At 39.9% G+C, this 21734-nt stretch overlaps 1 protein-coding gene across 5 annotated transcripts in view; it reads left to right on the plus strand.

Annotated features, from left to right (window-relative positions):
- fmnl1a (formin-like 1a) overlaps window positions 1-20477 on the plus strand; it is a 22460-nt gene extending 1983 nt beyond the window's left edge. For 3 of the 5 annotated variants that reach the window (XM_057817883.1, XM_057817882.1, XM_057817886.1), the window contains 23 exons: window positions 3538-3621; window positions 4291-4377; window positions 5988-6058; window positions 8069-8152; window positions 8237-8395; window positions 8457-8562; window positions 9613-9689; window positions 9757-9850; window positions 11799-11873; window positions 11950-12060; window positions 12131-12280; window positions 12361-12462; window positions 12703-13378; window positions 13446-13570; window positions 13650-13852; window positions 13917-14151; window positions 14215-14283; window positions 14357-14437; window positions 14515-14883; window positions 15125-15226; window positions 15290-15382; window positions 17078-17183; window positions 18651-20476. In XM_057817883.1, coding sequence (XP_057673866.1) covers window positions 3538-3621; window positions 4291-4377; window positions 5988-6058; window positions 8069-8152; window positions 8237-8395; window positions 8457-8562; window positions 9613-9689; window positions 9757-9850; window positions 11799-11873; window positions 11950-12060; window positions 12131-12280; window positions 12361-12462; window positions 12703-13378; window positions 13446-13570; window positions 13650-13852; window positions 13917-14151; window positions 14215-14283; window positions 14357-14437; window positions 14515-14883; window positions 15125-15226; window positions 15290-15382; window positions 17078-17183; window positions 18651-18715 — 3324 coding nt within the window. In that variant the 3' untranslated portion in view covers window positions 18716-20476. Of the gene's footprint in view, window positions 1-3537; window positions 3622-4290; window positions 4378-5987; window positions 6059-8068; window positions 8153-8236; window positions 8396-8456; window positions 8563-9612; window positions 9690-9756; window positions 9851-11798; window positions 11874-11949; window positions 12061-12130; window positions 12281-12360; window positions 12463-12702; window positions 13379-13445; window positions 13571-13649; window positions 13853-13916; window positions 14152-14214; window positions 14284-14356; window positions 14438-14514; window positions 14884-15124; window positions 15227-15289; window positions 15383-17077; window positions 17184-18650 lie in introns of all 5 variants that reach the window. The other 2 variants (XM_057817885.1, XM_057817884.1) reach the window with 2 other exon arrangements.
- Window positions 20478-21734: the final 1257 nt, after the last annotated feature.

The following is a 21734-nucleotide window of genomic DNA, read 5'->3' on the forward strand; positions in this document are numbered from 1 at the left end:
AGGGTGGGGTGGGGGTGGGTTGCGTGTGCAAAAAGTGCAGCCTGATGACAGTGTACTGCTTTCCGGTCTTATGGTCTGTGGCGTTGCCCCACTTCCCCTTGAGGCCTTGAATTCTCACCGAACAAAAGAAAACATGTACTGTATCTCATCACTTTTTCCTCTCACATTCATATAAGTGTTTCCATCCTTCAATTTTTTTTTAAATTTTTTTTAGATGTTATAACTAATTGACTGCAATTGATGATGCTAGACATCCAATCCGTTTGAAGTGGGAGGGTTGACAGCGAATGAATGATTCGCTGCCACCCTCCCAGTTCAAATGGAATGGACGTCTTCTAGCGAAAAACTCATTCAAAGATTTTTAATTGAGTTAAGCAGAAGTGAATAAACAATAGATTTTTTTCCTGTTTAATGGCCGCACCCTCTCAACCGTTTGAGCGGCACTTGACCTCACTTCCTGTCTGAGCAAAACAAGTGAGGAGGAAGTGTAATAGCGTTTTGCACATGAGCAGCAAGCACATGTTTATTATATGATTTAAAGTGAGGATCAGTCAGTTTAAATTTGTCAATTTTTTATGATAAGGATAGTTTAACAGTCAAACCACAATGAAAGCAATGAATAAAAAACAGATGCCAACTTTCTAGACCAGCAGTAAGATCGTATACTATCCAGTGTATTGAATTAATGACTGGTGTTATATGGTCAGTTTCCAGTTTCCTTGTATTTGTAGGGATTCTGTTGGCAGCATTTTGGATTAGCTGCAGCTTCCTGATTGATTTATTGTTAAGAACTGTAAACACGCCAGTATACAATCTAGTAAAAACTAATGCATGGTTACATTTATCCCTGTCTTGTCTGGACAGAAGCCCTTTCATTTTGGCTACGTTTAGGCTGTAATAGGGAGATTTAGTGATAAACCTTAGATGGGTGTCTAAATTCGAGTCTTAAGTAGGGTTGTTCCGATCATTTTTTTTTTTGCTCCCGATCCGATCATTTTAGTTTGAGTATCTGCCGATCCCGATATTTCCCGATCTGATTGCTTTTTTTTCTCTCCCAATTCAATTCCAATCATTCCCGATAATTTTTCCCGATCATATACATTATGGCAATGCATTAAGAAAAAAATGAATAAAACTCGGACGAATATATACATTCAACATACAGTACATAAGTACTGTATTTGTTTATTATGACAAAAAATCCTCAAGATATCATTTACAGTATTAACATTCTTTCTATGAGAGGGATCCACGGATAGAAAGACTTGTAATTCTTAAAGGATAAATGTGACTTTGTATATTGTGACTAAATATTGCCATCTAGTGTATTCGTTGAGCCTTCAGTAAATGATACTGCAGCCATTCAACCCAAATGCATGATGGGAAGTGCAACCATGACTGTGCGTAGAGGTACCAATGGATATATCTTCTCTGTGTTGGGAAAGAACATAGGGTGTTAAGAAAATGATCAACTACTACCTTTCTTCCCCACAATGCCTCCCACGTTAATTTTATATGCTGAGAGAGGGAATGTAAGGCTTTAGCCAAATAAAAAAAGGCTCCAAAGGCTGTCAAAATTCTCTCTACTCATTACACGCTGCATTTAGCTCTATATATTGGTAAAACGGCGCCTTTATAGATTGAACGCGACAATGCTTGAGTGGGTCGTGCAGTGCATGCGTTAACTATTTAACGTGATTAATTAAGAAAAAATAATTACCGCCGTTAACGCAATAAATTTGATAGCCCTACTTTAAGCCAAAACTACTCTGGATGAGTGTAAGACATTTTGCCTGTAACGTTATATACAATTAGAAAACGATTAAAAAAAAAAAATATATATATATATATATATATAAATAAGGCATGTCCGATATTTTTTTGCCGATTCCGATACTTTGAAAATCACATGATCGGATCCAATCGATCGGCATCCCAATTGATCAGGGCATCTTTAGTCTTGAGGTAATAATTACACCAAGATTTTTGGCTTGATTTGTAGTTGTCATTGACATTGAGCTAAGTTGAGCACTGATCTTTGACCTTTCCGTTTTTATGGGGCAAAAACGATCAGGCCCTCCTGTCTTTACTGAATAAATTCAGCAATGTTTGTAAATAGTGGCAATAATCGATAGGGCATCCAAGTGGTTGAAACTAAATCTCAAAGTATACGTATTGCACGGCATCAGTGTGTTATTTCTTAGTTGTCTGATAATTACTTTTTAACCGATATCCCGATATTGTCAAACTCCAAAGATCCGATACAGATATATGAGGTCGTGCACTTAACGCATTATTGCTAACTGTATTGTGATGCGCCACTGGATGTGTAAATAATGATAAATGTGACAACTTCAAGGTTTTGCTAATAAAATAAGAATTCTGTGAAAATTAAGAGAACTTCAACTGAAGTTATAGAAAATTAATGCCCCATACAAATAATATAAATTGAAATGAGCCAAAATTTCCGTAATTAAATAAAAGGAATCATTCACAGTTAAATCACATTTGAAGTAGTTACCCCAAAGAGCCACTAGGGGACAACCAAAGCATAAAGGCAATCATTGGACATGCCAATGTAAAGGCAATTCCCAAGATGCATTTTGCTGGCCTTTTGCATAGATTCTTGCATTTAATTACTTTTGTAGTTTGCTTAGTGACTATTTCTTTCTGGTAACACATTAGTTATATGTAATGAGTTTATAATTCATTATTCATTCATTCATTTTCCATGCCGCTTTTCCTCACGAGGGTCGCGGAGGTGCTAGAGCCTATCCCAGCCAACCACAGTCAGCAGGCAGGGTACACCCTGAACTGGTTGCCAGCCTTGCAATTGGCTGGCAACCAATCACAAGGCACAAGGAGACATATAACCATTCACGCACACACTGATACCTACGGACAATTTAGAGTGTTCAATCAGCCTAGCATGCATGTTTTTGGGATGTGGGAGAAAACCCGGAGAGAACATGCAAACTCCACACAGGAAGGCCAAAGCCCGGGATTGAACCCTTGATCTCAGAACTGTGAGGCGGAGCACTTAGCCACCGTGCTGCAAATAATTCATTATTTTTCAATCAAATATTGTTAATTTAATTTTTGCACCATAAATACAAAGTCTGCTCACATAACAAATCCCAAGCATCTGAACTTATAGACCTGAAATGGTCATTAAACTTAACTACTGTGTCAATAACCCTAATTGATGTGTTGAGACCAGCCCTTGTGCAAAGGCACAATGCATAAGCCTTCGACATTTGCTTTGAAGGTATCATACATATAGGCCCAGAAATGAATGAAAAACTGATAATGATATCATCCAATGTCAATTTAAAATGCATGTAACGACCATCCAATAATATCAGACAACTAAACTTAATGCTAGCTTAGACTGATGCTTGCATTTTAACTCCATATCTGGGCCCTTCTGATACTTGTATTAGTGCAACACTATCTGAAATACAAATCAAAACATTGCTGATATTACCGGATAAACTAAAAATACAAGTTTAAAAAAAGAACATTTCTTTCTTCCAGAGCTATATGAACCTGCCACCTGACAAACTGCAGCTGTTGAATCAATACGACAACGACAAGAAATGGGAACTTGTGTGTGACCAGGTACATACAATCATGTTTGTTGGTTTATTTAGTATATTGAAATGTATTTTATGTAATCTTTCCTATTTTTTATTTGAATATATAACTCATGGTTGCCATTGATAGTGAAAAATAGTTGTTGGAAAAATGAGCTAGTTTTACATTGACCACACAGTAATGTAAGAATTTTTCCAGATCTTTCAACCCTTTCCAACTGTTCTAACAACTTTCATGTTTTTTTTCTCCATAAATTAACTCATTGAGTGCTATTGATGGCGCTAGGTGTCCAATCCATTTGGACTGGGAGGTCTACCAGTGATCATCTATCGCCGTCAATGGCAGTAATACATGATCGGTCGATGTCAGCCAGTTAAACATAATTTTGTTTTCAAGTGAATTTCCTTTGTTTTAGAACAAATTTAACTCTCATCTTAGGCTGCTATTATGCTTCATTTTTAAAGATGTTCTATAATATTTTTAATAAGCTGTGTGACAAAAGTGTGCAGGTCATGAAACTTCCTGGATTTACACCTTCACATGTGTGCGGTTAAGAGCACAGTGTTAAAACCTCAAAGGCGTTGGCATGGCAACAGTGTAGGACGATGGCGCACATTCATATCTGTGTGTTAGTGTGCGCGCACTTAACTCACTCTTAGCGTGTGTCATTCAGATCACTTTTTGTCCTCTCAGGAGCGCTTCCAGGTGAAAAGCCCTCCATCCACATACCCGGCCAAGATCAAGAGCTTCTACCAGGATCAAGTAGTAGTTGCTCGAAGGGTTAGTAAACTTGGTCATCCTGCATTTCTGTATTGGAGGATCCTTGTCGACATATTTTGAGCTTCTGCTTACGGATTGATTTTTTTCTTAAGACCTGCCAGTTAGCTGGGCGAAATCTCCGTTATAGAAAAACAGAAGCTTGAAATATGAAAAAAAAAAATCAAGTCATTCAAGGTCTTACAAGAAGTACAAAGACATTGCTAAAAGTGGATTGTTAAAACGCAAATCAGAATGGGTTTTTAAGTCTTCTACAAATAACAGTCACCAGAATTGAACGTAGTGAGCCTCACAAACCTCGTCAGTAACATGATACTTATTTGATGCTTAATTTTATTCATTTATAGATGTACCGTAATTTTCTGACTATAAGGCGCACATGACTGTCAGCCGCACCCACCGAATCTGACACGAAAACGGCATTTGTTCATAGATAAGCCACACTGCCGCAGCTTTCCTCAATGTATTATGGGATATTTACACCAAAAGATATTAACCAATAACACTTTATTTGATAGCAGCATCATAAGACTGTCATAAAATCAAATTAAACACCATGAAGCTTTGAACCAATTAGCTGCAAAAGCTTCATTGCTTCAAGAAGCTTCATTTGGCCATCTCGCTTCGGGGAAACAGTCAGCCTCTGCTGCCCCCTGCTGTCAACATTGTAGTCGTCCACCATGCCTCCGAGCATGCAGTGCAGCTCTATAGATGTAAATAACAATCAAAATTCATTTTCTGTGCTAAATATTTCTTCAGTTGCTGTTCCAGTAGTTTCATTAATTGCTAGTTATTGTATTTAGTAACACTTCATTAGAAAGTGGCGCCATAAGACTCTCATAAGACCATCATAATTTTGACAAAGACTGCCATGAGCATTAATGAATGCTTATGACAGATGTCATTTTGTGTCATCTGGCAAATTATCTCACTTTTGAATGGATGCAAAAGATCCGAGCTGGATATAAATGGAGTTAGTGACATTATTTGCCGGATAAAACTTAATGACATCTGTCATAAGCATTCATTAAAGCCAATGATAGTGTCATGCCATAATTATGACGGTCTTATGGCAGTGTTATGACGCCGCTGTCAAGTAAAGTGTTGTGTATTAACCCAAATAAATCAACAAATAAGACGCACTGGAAAATTATAGTAGTTGAGCACCGACTCCATGTGGCGTACATTGGACTATATTTGATCATGTTGTGTGGCTGCCAGTTATTTCTGTCATAAAAATGAAGGTTTATAGAACATTCATGTTGTCAGAACAAATCTGTCGTATACATAGTAGAATGACAGTCATCGAATAGTTAGAAAGAAAAACCGATACAATGACATTACTGTAAATGTGTTTTCTTCTTAATGCAGAAAAGGTGGTGGCCACGAAACTTTGTCTAATGCAGTTCAATGTACGCCACGTGTGTTTTAGCATTATGAAGTGCTTTGAGCAACATTTAATGTGTGGGAAAGCCCTATACGGTATATCTGACAGCATACCGGGTTTAAGATATTGATCGCCCAAAGCCATGTCCTTTTTAACAAATATGTCTCAAAAGATCCTCCCGTGGTACGTTATGACACTGACTGCTCTGCTGGTGCTTGTTCATCAGAAGAAAAGAATCCAAGAAGCCACCAAAGTCCTCAAAGATTTGGAAATATCCCTACGCACCAACCACATTGGGTGAGCAATAACTATGCACTGAAAAGACGGTAAAAGTGATTGTTAGTAGTGGTGTCAACAATAATCGATGCGGCGATGCATCTCGATGCGGGGCATGGACGATTCGATTTGATGCGGGCAACAAGCCGAATCGATTCAGCGCATTTTAAAATATATAACTACGTTCAAAAATCTTCCCTGCGCAATTCCGGTGATGCAACGGATTTGGTTTCCCCATTTGTATTATTATTCTCATGTTTCATTTTTTACACACGCATAACTCTGGTCAAGTTTCCCACCAACCTCGTAGAAGCCAAAATGTCTCTAGATGTCTGCTTTCAATGTCTTAGGTGCATCAATAATCTTTCTCCCTCCCTCCCATTGTTATGTTATGTCCTATCTCTTAGAGGTTAGAACATAACATTTTGGGCCCGACTCGACCCGTTAAGCATTCACGTTTGGGTCGGGTCGGGCCGCCGCGCCCTACTAATAAATTATATATATACATATATATATATAAAAAAAAAAAGGGATAAAACCGAGAGCAGGCTCTCTGTATTGTGCATTTGCTTATGCAACACATGAACGCCGTGGCCCGCATGTTTTTTTTTTTATATTAAACTTTCCCAGCGTTATTTCATTGTCTAAATGCTTTTATAATGATCATAAAAATATGTAGACTATTTAAACATTAAGAAAATTTACGTTTTTTTTTCTGCCAACTGAGAATTCGTTACGAAATACACTTTTATTTATGCACACAAAGGCAACACAAATGGGATCCTTTTGAATCTTCTCCTCTGTGTGTCTGCAAAATCGCATGTTTAAAAATTTTTTTTGTTTTAAAATATTACACTTTCCCGGCGTTATTTGGTTGTGTAAATGCTTTGATAATGATCATAACAATATGTAGACGATTTAAACATTAAGAAAACTTGCGTTTTTTTTCTGCCAACTGAGAATTCGTTACGAAGGACACTTTTATTTATGCACACAAAGGCAACAGAAATGTGATCCTTTTGAATCTTCTCCTCTGTGTGTCTGCAAAACCCAAGTTTTTTTTTTTTTAATATTAAACTTTCCCGGCGTTATTTCGTTGTGTAAATGACTTTATAATGATCATAAAAATATGTAGACTATTTACACATTAAGAAAACTTGCGTTTTTTTCTGCCAACTCGAAGAAATGAAAATAAATTGTTGCTGCTGCGTTTTTTCGCGTCACTCCAAAAAAAAAAGAAAAAATCGGGTTTTTCGGGCTGGGCCTGCAAATCTAGTTAATTGATCGGGCTTCAATACCAGCGGGCCATGTCGGGTCGGGCTGGATTTTTTTTAGGCCCGATCTAACCTCTATTGCACATATATAGAGGGCTAGGCCTACATTTTACTTTTGTTCTACATTGCAATTTAGTTGATGTTTTGTTTGCAATTGAACTGATCCCTGGATTGATATTGCGATAAAGATGCTGCTGCACTACAATATTTTCCTTTGTCGTTTTCTTTAATATTTACTTGAATATTTTCATTGATGGGTCGTTGTGACTAAAATATAGTGACTTATTACTGATTTTGCACAGGATTTCAGATGTTGCACTGTGTGAAAGGCTGCTACTATGTGTAAAAAAAAAAAAAAACAGAAAGCCCTGGTCTCATTCAAAGTACTAATTAAATGCTGTGATCTTTTTTTTTTTTTTTTTTTAATGTATATATCTGAAAGTATTTTCATTTGACTTCAACCAGGAGTGACACAAGAGCCAATAAAAAGTTGTTTAATGTCTGACCGCTTGTGTTTCCTCATGATTCACGGAAATTATGCTTTGCTTTAGAATTTTAATGCATCCCAGGCTTTAATGCATCGCGATGCATTGCCGAATCGAACCGAATCGAATCGTGACCCTCTGAATCGAATCGAATCGTGGCCCTCCGAATCGTAATCGAATCGAATCGTGAGGGCAGTGCCGATGCACAGCTCTAATTGTTAGACTGTTATTTTGCCATATTTCAAGTGTTCCTACTACCTTGTGTCTCGTAGCTGGGCTCAAGAGTTCCTCAACGAGCAGAATAAAGGTCTAGACGTGCTTGTGGAATATCTGTCTCAGGCCCAGGGTGATGCATCGTGAGTAACACAGCCAATAAAAAAGCATTCTGGTGTTCTCTCACCGTTTGTCCAGTTACTGCAGATACAGTGTTTCATTTGCAGTTTTGACGCGGAAAGCAGTGAGAATGGCGCCACGTTGGGCGAGAAGTCCAAGCCTGTCAATGGGAGGTCCATCGAGGACTTGACCAAGGCCGGCGGGGGTGGCAGCGGAGGCTCGCACTCGCACGGAATGGGCCGAGCAGCACGAGCGCTCACCGTCAGGTGAAAAAGTTTTTCTATAAATACACAGTACTGAGTCATCTTAAATTTTCTTCCTAAATAGGATCAGTTCCACGCTGGGAAACAAGATGAAGAAGACTCATTCGCCAAGTCACAGAGATGATGTGCACGTGTGTATCATGTGCTTGAGGGCCATCATGAACTACCAGGTACACACACTTTCTGCAGCTTATAGCTCACTGTGTCCAACTGGCAGTTCGGGGGTCATGTTTGGCCCACCATGTCATTTTGTGTGGCCCACCAAGTAAATCATATGCATGTATCAACCTCATGGTTTTTCGCTCAAATGAAATTTGCACTAAATTTCTGGAGTCCTCAAAAATCGAGTACTACACAATTTAGGGAATATTGATTTTTTTTCCCTTTTCATTTTAAAATTGTAATAAACAGAAGAGAATATATAAATTTCCTAATCAAGAAAATATTAATACATTAAAAAAAGACACTTTTTTGGTTTCTGTGTTAAAAACTGAACTAATTGAAAGAATAAACAAAAGCCGAAGTGTTTCTGTCTCAAAAAATGTAAATAATAATCGATCAAATTAAACTGAGAATAATAGAAAATAAAAGAAAATGTTTTAATCACATTAAAAAAATTAATATAAACATAATAAAATTCAAACGATACTGGAATTCGTTTTTTTTAAATGAAAAAAATGTAAATAAGTTAAAACTAAATAAGCACATTTGCTCAAGATTGAAAAAAAAGGGATTTGATCATTTTTTAGGTCAACAATGTCCCGAAACAATTAATCGACTATTAAAGGTTATCAAGTCATTTGATAATCGATTATTTGTAGCAGTAATCAAACGTCATTGCCCTCTGAAGGAAAACAGATTGAGAAAAAACTACAATGCAAATCGGTGCCATTGTGAAAGAGCAGGTCATATTTTTACAGGCTAACGGCCTGAACTGACGTTGTTGTTGTTCTTGTGGACAGTAACTTTGAAGTCCTACTCCTCCGTCATTCTTGAACCGATTGTTTTGGAACTTGCCAGCTATGTAAAATTGGCCAGTGTCTATCGATCCTTGGAGCGCGTTTTTTTTTTTTTTTTTTGTATCAATTATTATTATTAATTAATTGCAGACTAGTAGCTACGAGTTAGCCAGCAGAGCCTTCTGTATGTTAGGAATTTGCCAGTCAAGGGCAGCCTCCAGCCTGTATAGCACACTAGTATTTGTTCCTTCCTGTTTTCAGTCCGGTTTCAACCTGGTGATGACACACCCGCGCTGTGTCAATGAAATCACGCTCAGTCTCAACAGCAGGAATCCCAGGTCAGTTTCTGTGAGTGTGTCCCTTTGACATTATCAAAATTCATCACCACTTTGGATCTTCTGATAGGACCAAGGCCCTGGTGTTGGAGCTTTTGGCCGCCGTCTGTCTGGTCAGAGGAGGACATGACATTATACTGTTGGCCTTCGACAACTTCAGAGAGGTTCTCTAATAAGAATAGATACTTGCAGAAAATATCGATTACACTCACTTTGCTCACACACCCTGGTGATGGCATAAGGTACCATGTAGTTGCCAGTACAGTGGGGAGAATAAGTATTTCATACACTGCCGATTTTGCTGGTTTTCCCTCTTGCAAGCCATGTAGAGGTCTGTAATTTGTATCATAAGTTCTCTTCAACTGTGAGGGACGGAATCTAATACAAAGATCCAGAAAATCACATTGTATAATTTTTAAATAATAAATTTGTATTTAACTGCATGAAATAAGTATTTGATACATTACGAACTATTAAATATTTCGGCTCTTAGTTCTTTTTTAAGAACCCCTCCTGTTCTCCACTCATTACCAGAAGTAACTGCACCTGTTTGAACTTGTTACCTGTAGAAAAGACCTGTTCACATGCTCAAACAAACAAACTCCAACCTCTGCACAATGGCCAAGACCAAAGAACTGTGTAAGGACATCAGGGATTAAATAATAGACCTGCACAAGGCTGGGATGGGCTACAGGAAAATAAGCAAGCAGCTTGTAACAACAGGTTACAACTGTTGTTGTTGCTGCTGTTGTTGGTAACTGTTACAGCTTGTAACAGGTAACAACTGTTGGGAGCGATTATTAGAAAATGGAAGAAGTTCAAGTTGACGGACAATCTGCCTCGTTCTGGGGCTCTATGCAAGATCTCACCTCGTGGGGCATCACTGATCATGAGGAAGGTGAGGGTTCAGCCCAGAACTACACGGCAGGACCTGGTCAATGACCTGAAGAGAGCTGGAACCACAGTCTTGAAGAAAACCATGGGAAACACGTTACGCTGTCATGAATTAAAATCCTACAGCGCACGCAAGGTCCCGCTGCTGAAGCCAGTGCATGTCCAGACATGTTTGAAGTTTGCCACTGACCATTTGGATGATCCAGAGGAGCAATGGGAGAAGGTCATGTGGTTGGATGAAACCAAAATTGAACTTTTTGGTCTAAACTCGGCTCGTTGTGTTTGGAGGAAAAAGAAGGATGAGTACAACCCCAAGAACACCATCCCAACTGTGAAACATGGAGGAGGAAACATCATTTTTTGGGGCTGCTTCTCTGCTAAGTGTACAGGACGACTGCACCGTATTGAGGGGAGGATGGATGGGGCCATGTATCGCCAGATCTTGGCTGACAACCTCCTTCCTTCAGTGAGAGCCCTGAAGATGGGTTGTGGCTGGGTCTTCCAGCATGACAACGACCCAAAGAACACAGCCAAGGCAACTAAAGAGTGGCTCCGTGAGAAGCATCTTAGGGTCCTGGAGTGGCCTAGCCAGTCACCAGATCTGAACCCGATAGAAAATCTATGGAGGGAGCTGAAAGTCCGTGTTGCCCGGCAGCAGCCCCGAAACCTGAAGGCTCTGGAGAAGATCTGCATGGAGGAGTGAGCCAGTGTGCAGTGTGGTATCTGTAATAGCAAACAAAGGTTTCTGTACCAAATATTAAGTTCGATTTTTGTGATGTATTGTATGTATTTCATGCACTTACTGTAAATGCAACTTTATTATTTAAAAATCATACGTGATTTTTTGTTTTTTTGTATTAGATTCCGTCCCTCACAGTTGAGGAGAACTTATGATACAAATTACAGACCTCTACATGCTTTGCAAGTTGGAAAACCAGCAAAATCGGCAGTGTATCAAATACTTGTTCTCCCCACTGTATATGAGTTAACTGTTGAGTTAACGGACCCAGCCATAGTATAATTTACTCATTGGCTACCATGGACGGCACTACATGTCCAATCCATTTAAAGTGGGAGGGTTGGTAGCGAATTAACAGTTCGCTGTCAACCTTCCACTTCAAATAGATTAGACAATTAGTGCTCTCCATGGTAGTCAATGAGTTACTGTCTACGTACATGACAATGATTGCGGGTATCTTCTGTTTTTTTTCCCCAAAGGTGAGCAAGGAGAGGAACCGTTTTGAAAAGCTAATGGAGTATTTCATCAACGATGACTGCAACATTGATTTCATGGTGATTATGAACAGATGGATTTGTATCTAATCATTTAAAATAGATCACTAAGCGCAAGATTTAATAATTTTTGTAGGTGGCCTGCATGCAGTTCATCAACATTGTGGTCCATTCTGTGGAGAACATGAACTTCCGTGTGCATCTGCAGTACGAATTCACTAGATTGGGCTTGGACAAGTATTTGGAGGTGAGATAATTGTGCTGTCGTGTGAATAGAGTCAATCAACATTTCTCCCGTGTTGTTTCGGAATTTTAAGAGTTTGAAACAAACGGAGAGCGAGAAGCTTAAGGTGCAGATCCAGGCTTACCTGGACAATGTGCTGGATGTGGGGGCTCTGCTGGAGGACGCCGAGAGCCGAAGCGGCGTTCTGGAGCATGTGGACAAGCTACAGGAACTCAACCTTCAGGTCGGTTGCCCAGTAACATATGGGGAGAGTGGCGGAGGTTTTGTATGTGTCTAAAATGTTCTTTGCACCAACCTTTCCAGCTCAATGCTAAGATACTCGAGATTGAGTCTCAGAGCGCAGACAAGATTTCCGAGATGGAGACTCAACTCATGCAGGCGACCAAAGAAACTGAATTGCTTAAGGTATGTTTATTTACTCAACAGTCATGTAGGTTTGTACTTGGCTTCTATTAACACAGTGACTGCCATTAACGGTGACAGAGGAAACAGAATTTCTTTAGAAATCAACTGTTTTTACATTGACCACACTGTAAATTTGGGACTTGGGGGGTGGGGCGTGAACCTTTGTTTACGTCACAGGAACATTATCATTCTATGTCAGCCATGCCAGTTATATATGTGTACTCTGTTGTGCACCTTTAGGAAAGCCTTAGAGACTCTTGCTCTCAAGTGAGCGCTTTGAAGCAGAGAGAGCGGGAGAAGGAGCTGGACTGGGAACGGGAGAAGCAGAGAGAGCATCTGACTGTGACGACTCAGGCGCCTTCTGAGCTCGAACTGAAGATCATGGAGTTGCAGGAGAAAGGTCTGATCTGCTTAACCAGGAGCCCCTCAGGAGCTTTGGACATCACTGTTGTGCCCATCACCGTGACTGATAACGCCTCAGTACCAGCGCCTCAGTCGGATGGCGATAATACTTCCTCGACTCCAGTCGGTCCTTCGGGGCCTGCTGCTCCAGATCCTGCTCCTGCTTCTCCTTCTGCTCCACCTCCTCCTCCACCACCCCCTCCCGCTCTTTCTGCACCTCCTCCTCCACCACCACCTCCTCCTCTCCCATCTCCTGCTACTTCGAGAGAAGATTCATCACCTCCTATACCTGCTGTCAAAAAAGTGCAACTACCAACTACTCCATCTTCCTCTCGAGGAGGCCAACCGCCACCTCCACCACCTCCACCTCCTCCATTTGGTGCCACAAAAGGGGCCCCCCCTCCGCCGCCTCCCCCACCTCCTCTGTCCAATGCCGCAGCAGGGCCTCCACCTCCTCCGCCTCCACCTGGTCCTTTATCTTCATCCCCTCCTGGAGCATCTAACGTTTTGTCTGGTACGGAATAGCGAAAGTATCTAGAAGTTTTGGAAAAGATAGTAACGCTGTCTCTGCATCTCCTCAGGTTTGAAAACTAAGAAGCCGATCCAGACAAAGTTTAGGATGCCTTTGTTAAACTGGCAGCCTCTAAAACCCAATCAGGTGAAGGGAACCATATTCCACGAGCTAGATGATGACCAAATTTTGGGGGTAAGAAGTCACACCATGCACAGAGAAGATCCTCTGGTGTAAAAGATATAAAGCTTATCGTCCTTCTGTGTCTCTCCAGGAGCTGAACATGGACATTTTTGAAGAACAGTTCAAGACCAAAGCGCAGGGTAACCCGGCTGATCTGACCAAGGGGAAAAAGAAATTAGGGCCCAAGGTTTCCAACAAGACATCTTTGATTGACCCTAACAAGGCCAAGAATTTGGCCATCACGTTGCGCAAAGCGGGGATGACTCCTACTGAGATCTGCACTGCCCTCGAGACGTACGGACCGCCTGATTCTGACTTTCACGACTTGCTGGTATTAAAAAAAAAAAATTCTCTACAGGTACGACCAGCAATCCTTGTCTGTTGACTTCCTGGAGCTGCTGGAGCACTTCATACCCTCGGACTTTGAGCGGAAACTGCTGATCAACTACGAGGAGGAAGGACGACCACTGGATAACCTGACTGACGAAGACCGCTTCATTCTGCGCTTCGGCAAGATCACTCGCCTTAGCCAGCGGATTAATACGCTCATCTTTATGGGGAACTTCCCCGACAGCATCAAGCGGCTGCAGCCGGTGAGTCCGGCCTCCTCCTAAACTATTGGACCGATTATCTGAACCTTGATATTTTCCTCAAAGCAAATCAACGCCATCATATCTGCGTCCATGTCCATCAAATCTTCAGACAAACTGAAGAAAATCTTAGAGGTCAGCCCAAATGATGCTACTTAGCGTCAGATGCCATCAGAGGATGTTAACGTTTGTTTGTCACCTCTTTTAGATCGTTTTGGCATTTGGCAACTACATGAACAGTAGCAAGAGGGGGACAGCTTATGGATTTAGACTGCAGAGTCTGGACCTTGTAAGTAGTTTCCCAAGATCTCTAATGGATTAGATTCAGGCTTTAAAGAACCACGTCAACATCTGATTGCCTTTCAGCTACTCGAGACAAAGTCCACAGACCGAACGCAGACTCTCCTCCATTTCATTACCAACATTGTTTACGAGAAGTATCCCGACTTGGTCAACTTCCATACGGAGCTCCACTTTGTGGAAAAGGCAGCACTCGGTCAGCACTTACTCAAACTTGCGTCTTTTGATTCATATGAAAGCACCTCTTTAAAAGCTCCTGTCCTTTTACCAGTGTCCTTGGACAGCATTCTGCAGGACATCCGCTTCCTGGAGCGAGGGATGACAATGACCAAGAAGGAGTTTGTTGTACAGAACGACAGTCTCGTCTTGAGGGAGTTTCTCCAAAACAGCATCGAGCTTTTGGAGGCTCTGGTGAAAGACAGCAAGACTGCACAGGTTAGCTTTAACCCATTGGCAGCCATTGACGGCGCCTAACGTCCGAATAAACGCACTGCCAGCCTCCCACTTCAAATGGATTGGATGTCTACTAGTGACAAACTGTTTAAACTCACAGCAGAAGGATGAAAACAGCCACACGATTCGACGTCTATCATCGCCAATGGCGCAGAAAGAGTTCAAAACTGCAGGTAAAGCTGGAACTTCAAACTAATTTGACCTCTACTTCTCCATCATGCAGGAGGCTTACTGCTCGGTGGTGGAGTATTTCGGCGAGAACCCCAAAACCACTCAGCCATCCATGTTCTTCCCTCTCTTCGCACGTTTCATCAAAGCCTATAGAGTGAGAACGTCGAGAAGACTTGCAAAAACGTGGGACGTCCCTTGATTCTTTTTCTTTTTGCAGAAAGCCGAGCAAGAGAATGAGCTGAAGAAGAAAATGGAGCTGGAGATGAGCGAGGCCAAAGAGAGTTCCTCATCCAAAGCTGCAGGCCCTAAAGTAAGTACAGTGGGGCAAATAAGTTTTTAGTCAACCACCAATTGTGCAAGTTCTCCAACTTTAAAAGATTAGAGAGGCCTGTAATTGTCAAAATGGGTAAACCTCAACCATGAGGGACTGAATGTGGAAAAAAAACATAAAATCTCATTGTTTGATTTTTAAATAATTTATTTCCAAATTAGAGCTGAAAATAAGTATTTGGTCACCTACAAACAAGCAAGATTTCTGGCTGTCAAAGAGGTCTAACTTCTTCTAACGAGGTCTAACGACGCTCCACTCGTTACTTGTATTAATGGCACCTGTTTTAACTCATTATCGGTATAAAAGACACCTGTCCACAATCTCAGTCAGTCACACTCCAAACTCCACTATGGCCATGATCAAGGAGCTGTCGAAGAATACCAGAGACAAAATTGTAGACCTGCACCAAGCTGGGAAGACTGAATCTGCAATAGGTAAAACGCTTGGTGTAAAGAAATCAACTGTGGGAGCAATTATTTAAAAATGGAAGACATACAAGACCACTGATAATCTCCCTCGATCTGGGGCTCCATGCAAGATCTCACTCCGTGACGACAAAATGATAACAAGAACGGTGAGAAAAAATCCCAGAACCACACGGGGGGACCTAGTGAATGACCTATAGAGAGCTGCGACCACAGTGACAAAGGCTACTATCAGTAACACAATGTGCCGCCAGGGACTCAAATCCTGCAGTGCCAGACGTGTCCCCCTGCTGAAGCCAGTACACGTCCAGGCCCGTCTGCGGTTCGCTAGAGAGCGTTTGGAAGAACCAGAAGAGGACTGGTAGAATGTGTTATGGTCAGATGAAACCCAAAATAGAACTTTTTGATAGAAACACAGGTTCTCGTGTTTGGAGGAGAAAGAATACTGAATTGCATCCAAAGAACACCATACCCATTGTGAAGCATGGGGGTGGAAACATCATGCTTTGGGGCTGGTTTTCTGCAAAGGGACCAGGATGACTGATCTGTGTAAAGGAAAGAATGAATGGAATGAATTTTGAGTGAAAATCTCCTTCCATCAGCAAGGGCACTGAAGATGAGACGTGGCTGGGTCTTTCAGCATGACAATGATCCCAAACACACAGCCAGGGCGACAAAGGAGTGGCTTCGTAAGAAGCATTTCAAGGTCCTGGAGTGGCCTAGCCAGTCTACAGATCTCAACCCCATAAAAAAATCTGTGGAGGGAATTGAAAGTCCCTGTTGCCCAACGACAGCCCCAAAACATCAAAGCTCTAGAGGAGATCTGCATGGAGGAATGGGCCAAAATACCAGCAACAGTGTGTGAAAAGCTTGTGAAGATTTACAGAAAACGTTTGGCCTCCGTTATTGCCAACAAAGGGTACATAAAGTATTGAGATGCACTTTTGGTCTTGACCAAATACTTATTTTCCACCATGATTTGCAAATAAATTCTTTAAAAATCAAAAATGGTCATTTTCTGTTTTTTTCCCCACATTGTGCCTCTCATGGTTGAGGTTTACCCATGTTGACAATTACAGACCTCAAATATTTTTAAGTGGGAGAACATGCACAATTAGAGGTTGACTAAATACTTATTTGCCCCACCTTATCTACTAGTCGGACTTAGTAGAAAATGCGTCATGGCATTTGCTTTTCAATATAGTAAACGTAGTAAAAGTTCTCGGTTTATAATCTTTGCCATTTTCAGGGTACCCAGATGCCCAAGATGGACTTCCTTGCTGAGTTGAAGAGGAAGCAGGTGCAACCTCAGGTCCGTGAGGGAAAAGACGGAGCTTTGGAGGACATCATCACAGGTAACAACAAAATTTATGTATAATAACTAGAAGATGCAATGTCTGGAGAAATTGCTCCCTCGTCCATGGGTCAGTTCCGGTAGATTTTGGTCCACTTCCTATCACCTTCCTACCACACTAAAGATGGTGATTCTTAAACTCAGTGGCTGCCATTGACAGTGATAGACGAGCCACAGTTGATGTTAAAATAAGCTAACCTCACTTTAACTTTGTTGAATTACTACTTACACTACTGAAACTAAAGAAATACATAAAGAACCTAACTACTATCAGTTCGGCTTTAATTTTACTTCAGAAATTAACATTGGCTACCATTGACAGCAATAGACTGTCTGATCTATTTGGACTGGAAGGGCTGTTACGTGTTGGTATCAAGTCTTAAATTGGCTTTTTTGCCAAAGGAATTTGGCAGGGCGGCACAGTTATTTCCCCGTGTGTTAGTTTGAATTCGTTGGCTGCTATGGCACTGAAATGTAAACATTCAATGCCAGCCATCCCAGTATTTTGCTGTCAATGGCAGCGAATAAGAACTATTTTAAATTTGTCCGTTTTACCCTCAAAACACCCGTTTACAGACGTCGCGCAACCGCCTTTGTTTCAACCCAGCCATAAAACGTAGGTAATTAAATATATCTATTATTCAAAATGGCTGTGATTTTTAGCTTAGAATCATTAATTGATGTCTAATATTTTGTTTAAAAAGAAAACGACTTCGAAAAATTATTCACTCACATATTTTGAACTTTTAAACAAATTACGTCACAGTGGGAAAAAAATGGTGTCTGTAAAAAAGTCACGGATATCTTACTCATAACTATCAATTAATTTTTATTTTTTTTTGTTGCCATCGCATTTTTTCCGATATGTTAGATGATAAATAATCGATCCAAACAAAGAATAATTGAAAAACAACATTTAAAAGGGTAAATATATGAAAAAGAACATTTCCACCACTCCTTGATGTCTGGGATTTCTGCATCGCGACCCTTGTTATATTACCATATTTCACCCATAAAATCCCCCAAAATCCAGCTGTGGCCATTCATAGCTGTGTCTTGACACTTGGTGATACATGCTACATGGAGTTTTTTGATCGAAACAAGGGAAGTACGCGATAATATCTCGTTAAAATCGTGGCGTCTTTAATTCTGCTCCCGCGTGCTCTCGCTTCCAATTTGGGTTTTGCGGTTTACTTTTTTTTTTTTAAATGCCTTCCTGTTAAAAATTTTGGTTCCCCAAGAAAATTGATATTTTAAGCTTTCCAATGATGTATCACACATGCATATCGGACAATTTTGAAATCTGGCCAAATTGGGGGTCCCAGAGCGGAACTTCAAGTCACTTGAGTGTTTTCCGCCATATACATTTAAGGACTTATCCATCCTTGTGTGGACGTTCTGTTGAATATGTTTCAAGTGGAATATTTATGTTAGCAACTTCGCCTAATGGTTCATTCTCCATCTTCAGATCTAAGGAACACGCCGTACCGCCGCACGGACGGTCGCCGGTCAGCGCCGCGTCCGGACACCTAAAAGGAAAACAATCTGGAGCCTTGAAAGTGGATTGCCACTTACCTTACCTTTGCTTGTTGATATTTTCACAGGAAGTTGCCTTGTACTGTAAATACTACCATACACTCAAGGTGTATTTGAATCTAAATTGGTTTGAATCTCTGGACATTTTCAGATGTATGTTTGCTTTGTTCTTTATCAAATAAACAAAAATACACTTTTTTTAAAAAAACAATTTTTAAAATGGGTTGTGCAAAACCATTGGAACAAGCATGTGCTATGCAGGCTGAAGGCTACCCTTTACTTGTAAATTTCAAACTTACAGAAGGCTGCCTTCTTACTGGCTAACTCCTAACTTGAATCGATCAGCTGATACAGCTGGGGGATACATTAGGTCTGGTCACTGTTACCCGTTTTAATTGTGATTAAGCGCATTCTGTGTTATAACAAATTCATAAGTAGTAATTGGTACACTTATATTTCAAATGACTACCATATTAACAAAATAATTAGGGGTGCACGATATTCCTTTTTTGAAACCGATACCGATATCGATAACTTATACTGATACGATAACCGATAATATATATACTGTATATAATTTTTCAATGTAAATTCACCTGAGTTTTTGAACACCTGTAGGTACAAAATACTAGTGGATTCAGCATAGATTTGCCTTTGACCTAACCAGAATTTCATGACATGAACATTATTATAATGAACAAAACAAAGACAAGAAGAGTTTTGACTTCAAATAAAGTGCCCATATCAATTTTTTCAAATAACTATAATTTGAGTCAATCACAATCAATCAGTCAATATCATTGACGATGTGTGCCTCTGAACAATAAGCACAGAACTAAAACAAACATACCCCAACAGGTATTGTGCTTTGTCAGCAGATAAAACGTTTGGTGCAACAGGAGAGGAGACTTTTGTCGCCTTGGTCCATGAAAAAACTTTCTTAACCTGGCAATTATAGGACAGCAAGCCTATCAATAACCAAAAGGCCTCTTAATAACTTAAGGGTAACCATAACACTGTAAAATGCAAACATTTGCTTATTGCCATAGTAAGGTTCATCACTCGGTGATGGAAAAATAAGGCCTGTAGAACAGTAATAACACTTTGCATACTGGCAAAACAGAAGTGGAAACAAACGTACACATCCCAGTCCACCGTGTCATAATTAATATTAACAGGCCCGATAATAAATAATAATATTGGATTTATTGGGATGACGTCATAATTCCTATTATCGGACCGATTATTATCATGCATCTCTAGAAATAATCTAAATTACATACTTTATTCTCACAATAATTTGATTTTAATCTCGTAATGTTATGACTTTATTCTGGTAGTCCAATTTTTTCTTTGTCCATAAAGTGCATGTGACACCATAAAACAATCTTAAATAGCATTATTATTGAAAGGAAAATCGTATTTTGAGACGATTTCACTATATACAACAATTTGGCAAAGCGCAGATGACGAGAAATTAGTCTTTTAATCTGCCATTTAGCCTCGCCTATCATTATAGAGCGCTGACGCCTCCATCTGGGCAATGACGTCCGCGGAGTAGTGATTTCAGAATTCAGCCCAATGGAGGAGGAAGCGTTAATCAGCGGTTCTGGTTCAAGTGTGGGTGGTTTGAGTTGTATTTGGAGGAGGAGGAAGATTCAAAATGAGAAAAAGGCTGATGACTAGAGCATACTGTAAAATGTCATCATTGTTTTTTTTCTCTACTCCAATAGTTTTACAGGATATTCTTTGTATTTAATTATTTTCCCCCGATTGCGAAATAAATTGTATCGCCGTGACAAATAAGTCTTGTGCTGAATGGAATATTAAATAATAAAAATTAATTTATTCAGTACGACAGGGCTAAATTCCTGCATAATTGTCAAAACTGCCGACTTCTTAAACCTCCCAAACGGTATTTTATGCCACCGGCAGACCCGGCTGCAGAAAGAAATTACAGGGGGGGACATTACATTTTTTTGAGGGGGCACACTTCTTCAACGTAAATTTAGCCTGAACATTGGCATTATTACCCGTACATTACAACATCAGTGCCCTGAAATATTTTCTGTCACTGAAGTCACAAGTGGTAGTTCATTGTAAAATCTATAAGATAAACGAAAACATACCTGTCAACCCGAGGCCGTTCGCAATCTTATAAACAGTGACGTCTGCCCTTACAAATTGGTGACTAATCTTACAATGTTCTATGTAGCGTGCAATGTGAAACAAAAATAAAACTCAATTTTTTAAAATAATATGAATTTATTGATAATATTGTAACATATAACCTGGTGCAATCAAAGAACAATATCTTCAGCTACATCATGATTACTAAAATTTAACAGTGACTTTTGTTATAATTCTATGTAGCACTTTTTGGCGATTTCTATCATGTCTTGATGGCTGCACTTCAGCTCGCTATTCTGTTTGTCTTGAAGGTAGTTTGTTAGTGTGTCCAATTATAAATTAAAAAATAAAAGTAAAATTAACTTACTGATGCAATCTTTGAATCAGGGAACATTTCTTTTGCTAATTCTGAGAAGTGATCAGCAATAGTTGCGGGCAAATTGTGTTTGGCAACAAATTGGCAGAATGAAATCTCGGCTTTCGTCACTTTTCATTCTGCAGACTTCCATCTTTATGACCAGTGTTGGTAATCTTACTTTTAAAAAGTATTTAATTAGTTACAAATTACTTCTCCCAAAAAGTAATTGAGTTTGTAACTCAGTTACCTGAAGGTAAGAGTAATTAGTTACTGGTGTTAACATTCATGTTTTTTTTTTTCATTTAAAAAACAAAACAAACAAAAAAACATAGTAACCTTTGCCATGTTTGGAAATCGTTTAATGTTGCGAATCAACTGTTAAAGTTGTTAAAAATGCTACCGTTTTGCATTAGTTTCCTTCTGTCTACTTTCGGCAGGTTCAAGTTTTAAAACTTTTTCATTATTTAAAGATAGATTCAAGTCAAGATGTTGCCGATTAAGGAGTATTTTAGATAAAAAGTTACTTAA

Source organism: Corythoichthys intestinalis, chromosome 16, assembly GCF_030265065.1.
Source record: "Corythoichthys intestinalis isolate RoL2023-P3 chromosome 16, ASM3026506v1, whole genome shotgun sequence".
Lineage (NCBI taxonomy): Eukaryota > Metazoa > Chordata > Actinopteri > Syngnathiformes > Syngnathidae > Corythoichthys > Corythoichthys intestinalis.